Source organism: Helianthus annuus, chromosome 2 (genome assembly GCF_002127325.2).
Source record: "Helianthus annuus cultivar XRQ/B chromosome 2, HanXRQr2.0-SUNRISE, whole genome shotgun sequence".
Taxonomy (NCBI): domain Eukaryota; kingdom Viridiplantae; phylum Streptophyta; class Magnoliopsida; order Asterales; family Asteraceae; genus Helianthus; species Helianthus annuus.
In genome coordinates, this window is record NC_035434.2 from 15,972,893 (window position 1) to 15,981,045 (window position 8,153).

The following is an 8,153-nucleotide window of genomic DNA, read 5'->3' on the forward strand; positions in this document are numbered from 1 at the left end:
TTATCACATTTTGACTTTCCAATTCTTTAGCATGTTGTGATAGTCCACTGATGTACTATCATTTCCTCTTTTTACAACAAAAACTCTTTTTGAATTTTATCATGTTTTTGGCTTTTTCAAATTTTCTAATGTTTTTGGATTTTCTGAATTTTTACTCTCCCTAAAATGCAAACACATTTAAAGAAATTTGAAAACAAACTGTACAATAAAGTGACAACCGATTTCGAATCGCTTCAATTCGCCATCCACTTGGCATAAACAATCCGAACTCCCCCTTTCAACAAACTATTTTCCCATTATGATTTCAAAACACTTAAATTTGTTTATATCAAAATGGTTTTTCCGGAAAATAAGTTTAGTTGATTTTACCACTTGTAGGTTCGGGATGAGATCATCACGTTGTTTCTTTCTTCTTTACAATGAAATAAACCCCATTTTTAACCACTTGTAGAAAATCAAGTACAATTTAATGTCCCTGATTTACCACTTGTAAATATTTTCACAAACCCAAATACCAAGAAATATGCCGATTCCTGCTCTACACTTACCATCCTGAGAGCTCCAGCAAGTCACAATCTGTAAAATTTAACAATTTTAAGATTCATTCACAAAATCAATTATTAAGAAAGATGCCGATTCATGTTCTACGATTACCAACTTGGGAACTCCGGCAAGTCAGGTTTTCAAGTAAAGAAAATGTCCACCCAAGCCTGACCAGCCTTGGGTGATACTAACTCATCTGCAGTTGCGGTGTAAGTTGCTTTCTTTGTAGCATAAAAGTCTTTAACCCCTTTAACCTTCTCCTCGATCATCTTTCCAAAAATCTTCTTCACATTCCCATTAAAAGTTTTTTCAACATCAAATTCATTCTTTTCAGAATAAAATTGATTTGAGATCTCCAATTTGCCAATCTTTTGTTTAAAATTCTCAGTCCTCAATGGTGGAAAGTTCTCATCATCCATTGGAGGAACTAATTTTTCTCTCTTTTTAACAACATGTGGTTCCTCTGATTTTGTGAAATCAGATTCATCGCCAGATTTTACATCTGATTTCTTAACAACCCATGCTTGGTTGACAAGATTTCCCCTTCGTTTGTAAAATCTTTTTGAACACTCACCAACTTCATATATTGAATTTTTAAACACTTTAAATTTCTCAGTTGGTGGTTCAGTTTTATCAACAACTATTTCTTTGAGTTTTTCTGAGACTCCCTGTTTTGTGTTGGTTGCCTTTGGACAATTCTAGGCGATGTGACCAACTTCTTGACATCTATAACAAGTTCTTGTCTCTTTTCTCTGATGAGCTTCGGTTTCGGTTTTCTTCTTTTCAGCAAGAAATTCCTGATTTGACTGTCTCCAGAATGAGCTCTTCTTTTCATCCTCAGCAGATGTACCTGAAACAAATTTTGTATTTTTAGAAATTTTCTCATTTTTATAATTTTCAGGTGGAATAAAACCTAATCCTTTCTTTTTGAAATTACCGTTGTGGTTTGGTTTCTTTTGATAACCTGAACAAGAACTGTAACCCGTTTTCTTGTTTACTTTTTGTTTTATTCTTGAGGTGTAAGGTCTTGGTTTTTCAGAAAGATTTACATCTTTTATTTCAGAAATATTAATTTCTGTTAGTTTGAAAACCTTTTTGATCATTTCAGTTTTAGCACCTCTTATTGGAAACTCTTTATCAAAATATAATTTGTTAGAATCATTCAAAGTATATGCAATTTCAAATGTTTTGTCATTCAAATTGGATTTTGACATCAAAAATTCTTTACTATAAACCTGTTTTCCCGACGACTTAGAACTCTTGACAAACGAACTCGAACTCCCGGACTCGGACATTGACTCGGACTCCTCATCCTTATCCAACACCTGATCGACCATTCTTTTTATTAACTCAGACTCATGATCTGTGTCGGACGCTGTGAATGTAACGTCAATATTGTCTGGTAATGCATCGGTTATCTCGGACTCTAACTTTATATTGACTGCCTTTTTTGCTTGTTCGTCATTCGGTTTTCTAGGCGAATACCCTTCCCAAATAGGAGGCGGACACTTATTATAACAAACACTCTGTTTCTTACCAGTATCCTTCTTTTTCGACTTCTTGTCTTCAAACACTTCAAAACCTGCAACAGTTGGATAAATTATGTCAATTAAGTAATCAAAACTTGAGTAACTTTTCAGTAATCGTCTGATTCTTTCATTTTCAACTTGTTCACTTTCCAACTCTTGCTTCAACTTCACACATTCTTCGATGTAAAAATTTATCTCTTTCTGTTTAGACATCATTGTTGCATTCATCATTGTCAAAGCATCTTCTCTTTCATAGTTTGTCTTTTGCAAACTATTCACATTTTTTGTTCAATACATCGTACGACTCTTTCACATTCTTGACATCAAACAACAACTTTTCTTTCAACTTTTCTAGATCACTAAACCTCTTATCTTTTTCATCACATTGTTTGCAGGGTTCTAAACATGTAAGACAAGGTTTTGTGACTTCAACAATCTTTTCAATCTCCACAATCTTCTCGACTTCAACTACCTTTTCCACTTCAACTATCTTCTCAACAACTTTGACTTCTTTCATTTCTTTTGCAGATTTTCTCTCTTTAAGTTTCTTTAATTTATCTGCAAAATAAAATTCAAAACTGTCAGAAGATAAATGAGTTTTTACAATGTTTATCTATTCAGTTTCTTCATCATCATCACTCGTATCTGTTGAACTGTTTTCAGAAGAAACAAATTCTTCATCTTGACTTTTTTCTTCATCAGTTAACACTGCAATCCATTCTTTCATCAATTCTGGCTTTTGAACAATTTGAGCAATGAAAGCTTTAAACTCCATATTCTCATCCACATATCTATCCCAGCTAAAACCTGGAGCCATTTTCTCATCATCTTGATCAATGATACCATAATAAGCTTTCTTATTTGCATCTTCGATCATTCTGGCATGTGTAGTTTGTGGTTCCTTTTGTTGATGTGGTTGATGAGCAACCTGTTGATATATGGCTTTTCGATAGTAATCATCTTTTCCAAAAGGATTCTTTGCTCCACTAGCTTCCTGATTTTTGCACTCTCTTTTGAAATGACCTTTCTCCCTGCATCGAAAACAAGTAACTTTAGATTTATCAAAACCCAAAGTTGAAATATGAGCATCCAAAAAATCATTTCTACCTGTAATCATTTTGAACTTTTCAGCTCTTCTTAAGACACTAGCTAAGCACCACTTTATATCCATGAGCTCCAATCCTTCTGCATCGATCTGATCGTAATCTTCCTTTGTTAGCATCGGATTACCAATTCTTCCGGCAATCAATCCTTCGTAAGATTCCAAAGCAGTAACCAGTAATGCCATATGACTTTTAACAACTTCTTCAGAAAAAATTCTGACCATTTTGAAGATGTAATGCAACATTGCACTGAATCATATGTCCATTACCAACATTTGAACTTTGAACACTTGGAGGATTGACATTTGAAAATCCACTAGTGTTGATTGAACTTTGACTGACTGATCCAGATGAATTTCCTGCACTAAAAGCGGTTTGGATCTTTGGACTTACTTCAAACTTCTCAACATTTCCTTTGTAATATAACTTGATGTCTTGTTGACCATTTGAATTATTCATTCTTGCATTTTTTTGTTGTTCAAGATCTTGTCCCTCAAGTTTCTCGATGAATTGTGCAATTGGTAATCTACTAAACTCTCCTGTATTCTTTAAAATGATGAGATATGTACCCCATTCTTTCTGAGGTAAAGCATCAGCTAACTTTTCAACCCATTCTGCTGGAGTTTTAGTAATCTTCAACTGAGACATGGTACGCACAAGATGACAATATCTCTCAATAAGACTTTTTGTAGTCTCCCCTGGCACACTGGTAAACGACTCAAACTCTTTTTTCAGCAAAGATGCTTTACTCTTGAGCATCTCTGTACTTCCTTCAAACTTTTTCTTAAGTGTTTCCCAAATCAAAAATGCACTCCCATCATGCTGAAGCAAAACAAATATATCCTCTTTAACAGCTTGTTGTAGTAAACTAATCATCATTTTCTCTCCTTTATAACTATCTCTCTCTTTTTTCTGAAAATTCTGATATGATTTCATCAACATTCAAAGCAGTCTGCGGTCTAACATATTTTGTTTCAATACTTTCCCAAGATTTTAGATGATTTGCCTGAACCCAGTTGTCAAATCTTTCTTTCCAGCTATGGTATTCTTCAATACCCATTAGCTTTGGGGGTTTTTGCAAAGTTCCAGTTTCATATTACATATTCATGTTTTGAGCAATGGCAGCCGGATTAGTCGGAGATGTGGCAAACGCGTTGTAGAACTCTTCGTCCATGATTTGGTAACACGTTTATCAAGACACTCACTGTTCAAGCGAAATCAGATCTTTCGAACGAAATTACTTCCAAGCGAGATTACCTTCTAGCGAGATTACTTTCAAACGAGATTAACTTGCACAAACAAACTTCAAACGAAATTAAATGTTTCGAACGGAATCACCAAACGGAATTTAATTCCGTGTGGAATTAAACGCCAGTTCAAACGAAATAATGCTTTTGGAGCGAAATCACTAATTTCGTGCGGAATTTAGTTTGAATTTCAAACGAAATTAACAACAATCTGTAATTCCATGCGGAATTAGGGTACAATTTCAACCGGAATTATGCTGATGTCATCATTTCGCTCCAACTTTTCAAACGGAATTACAATTTTTATCAGTTTTAGATCAAATTAAGGTCCAATTCTCTCAAGGCTTTGTTCAAACACTGTTTCGCTTATGATATGTGAAATTTAGATCATTTTAACCGTTAAAACTTGTTCAATTGAGAAAAGAAAGTGTAGAAGTAAGAAAACAAGGTGAAATCAAGCTGATATCTGCAGAACTCCTCCTCCTAAGATCTGATACCACATGTAGGATCGTGTACGGACCCGAAACGAGTCGTTCAGAGGCGTTCTACACAATATGAAAGACGGAAACAGACATATTGTGTGTGATTCAGCAATATATTCACTTAAACTGTCTTGATTATTGATCTGGTAACAATTTACAGTCTGGAGACACTTCGACAGAGCTTCGCCGTCGGAAAACACCAAGCTAATTCCATTCCAAATGAAATGGATCTACTCCTATTTATAGACTACCTAATTCCGCTCCAAGCGTACTCACACGGAATTACACAGAAGCGGAATTACATACTCACACGGAATTACCTTGTAATTCTGTGCGGAGTTACCTTGTAATTCCGTGCGGAATTACCTTGTAATTCCGTGCGGAATTACATGATGGCTCTATAAACGGAATTAGTCATCTCAAGCGGAATTAGATATTTCAAGCGGAATTAACACTTTGTTATATTTTCTCGATCTTTGTGCCCTGAGCAATGCAAGACTCGATACAAGACGAAGTCGACAGACGTATGCACCAATAGATCACACCAACTCTAATTTTGCAGGGTGTGCCACAGTGGTGGTGGGTGTGAATGGGGATTTCACACTCCATGACGCATGGTTTAAGGTTTTGTCTTTTTGTGGATATAACTCATATATATAGGGTGGTGTTTGGTGTATTTGTGAACTGAGTGAACAAATCCTGGCCAGTGATTTACATCATCAAATCGTAAAATACACTGATGTATTTTCATCATCAAATCCTGCCAATTGATTTACATCATCAAATCGTAAAATACACTGATGTATTTTCATCATCAAATCCTGGCCATTGATTTACACTTGTGTATTTTTTATTGGTGCACCCCCTCTTTTTTTCAGTGCCGACAAAAAAATGTTTCTGCTCTTTTAAGCTCAAAGGCAAAAATAATGCCAGACACTTTACACTTGTAATTCTTGGATTGACTATTTGTTGAGATGTGGACCCATGTGTATTTTTTGTGGGCTAAATAGTTGTTGGAAAGTCGGAGTGTGGGCTAAAAAGGTGTCGGGTCCACTAACTTATCGTTCTCTATTGGTTTGCTTTCTTACAAATCAACAAAGACAATATCTAATTTTTTAAAGTCTTGATCAACATGACTATTTTCATGATTTTCCCTTAATTCGAATCGACAAAGTTTCTTATAAGTGTACAAAGCTTGTTCTTAAACCCTTGATATATTAATTAGAATTGACAAAGTTTCTTAGACCGTACGTAGTGGGGCGCGATGGGGGCAATTTTGAGAGCTATAGCGTTCCATAGCGCCCGCAACACCATTACAAGCGGCGTTATGGGGATTAAATTTGATGGGAGCGTGATGTTGATAGCGGCGTTTTGAAGGAGAATATTCAAAATATTACCTTGCAAAAGGTCAAAAAGTAAAAAAAAAAAATAAATTCAATTAATATTCCATCTTTCCTATAAATATAACCCCATCTCCCATTTTTTTTATAAACCAACATACCTTCAAACCCTATTTCTCTCTACTTTTTTAAAAAAGTTAGAAATTAATTAAAAATTTGAAAATTTAATTAATTGAGTAATGATGAGGTAGCGGCTTTATGACTACGGGCTCTAGTGATATAACGCCCCATAAAGCCCCTGTGTGACGTGGCACGACACGTGTGGCATAACGCACACTACGGGGCCTTATGACTACACATGGCCTTATAAGTGTACAAGGCTTGTTCTTAAACCTTTGATATACCAATCATCCCCTAAAAATAGCATGACCATAACTTCATTCCAGATGCGATGCATGCCACTTATTGAGGAATATACGTACTGTTATAAACCAAACATTTTAGGCCCAACCCAATAATTATGGGTTTTAAGGTTTACACTTGTGTTTATCTATATATTGTAATGTTGAATAGAATGAATGGGAAGAATTCATTTTTATCTCTAATTCTCTTTGGTTTTTATCACGTTATCAGCACGCTTGCTCTCCACTAGACATCAATCGGCAATCGGCATAATCCGAATAAAAATGTCAAACTTATCAAAGCTTGAATTCACCGCACTTGACATCTCGGGTAACAACTACCTCCCATGGACTCTTGATGCTAAAATTCATTTGACGGCAAATAATTTAGGGGAGACAACTATTGATGGTAATCAAACTTCACCTCAAGATAAAGCGAAAGCTATGATATTCCTCCGCCATCATCTTCACGAAGATCTAAAGCGGGAATATCTAACTGTTGAGGACCCCCTTGAATTATGGACAAACATCAAAGAACGTTTTGACCACCAGAATTTGGTCTTACTCCCCAAAGCCCGCAATGAATGGCTTCATTTACGACTACAGGATTTTAAGACTATCAGTGAATTTAATTCTGCCTTGTTCCGCATTACCTTTGAGTTAAAATTATGTGGTGAAAAAATAACCGATGAAGACATGCTTGAAAAAACTTTCTCAACGTTCCATGCCTCAAATATGCTCCTGTCGCAGCAATACCGGGAACGTAAATTTACTAAATATTCGGAATTGATATCATGTCTTCTGGTCGCTGAGCAAAACAACAAGCTCCTACTACAAAATCATCAATTGCAACCCACCGGTGCAAGCCCATTCCCCGAAGCGAATGTGTCAAATTATCAAAGCGGACGAGGTAGAGGTAGAGGCCGCGGCTCCAGCAGAGGTCGTGGTCGAGGACGAGGATATACATGGCATCGAGAGTCCCAGAATACTAAAAATAGCGGTGGTGAATCAAGTCGACACAATATGGGGCGACCTTCGAAAGGGAAAAGTAGTGGGAACCAAAGCAATATTTGTTATAAATGTGGGATGTCAAATCATTGGTCCCGCACATGTCACACCCCTAAACACCTCGTTGAGGCATATCAACGCATGATGAAAGAAAAAGGAAAGAATGCTGAAACTAATCTGATTGAGAATGCACCTTCAGCCACGATATCAGACATTCATTTGGATGCATGTGATTTCATTGAAAATGTTCGTGATGTTTAAACATATTTAACGTACCTTTTATGTTTTACTTTTCACGCTGTGACCTTGGTATTTGGTTTGGTTTGAAACTCTTGCAATGTTTTATTTTTACTTCTTTGCATTAACTTTTATTTATTTTTTATTTATTTCCTGAAGAAATATGCATGCTAGCTCCAGTAGAGCTATTATTAGCGATGGATGTCTAGTAGATAGCGGTAGTACTAACACTATTCTCAAAGACATGAATTTTTTCTCTGAGT

The 8,153-nt window shown here is 35.9% G+C and overlaps 1 protein-coding gene across 1 annotated transcript; it reads left to right on the forward strand.

Annotated features, from left to right (window-relative positions):
- Positions 1–6,930: 6,930 nt before the first annotated feature.
- LOC110886662 lies at positions 6,931–7,914 on the forward strand. The gene has a single exon (XM_022134499.1). The coding sequence runs from the start codon at positions 6,931–6,933 to the stop codon at positions 7,912–7,914; it is 984 nt and encodes a 327-aa protein (XP_021990191.1).
- The last annotated feature ends 239 nt before the right edge of the window (positions 7,915–8,153 follow it).

What these genes read in the sequence shown, in the direction of transcription:
- LOC110886662 (XM_022134499.1), top strand. Translation starts at nt 6,931, where the DNA reads ATGTCAAACTTATCAAAGCTTGAATTCACCGCACTTGACATCTCGGGT.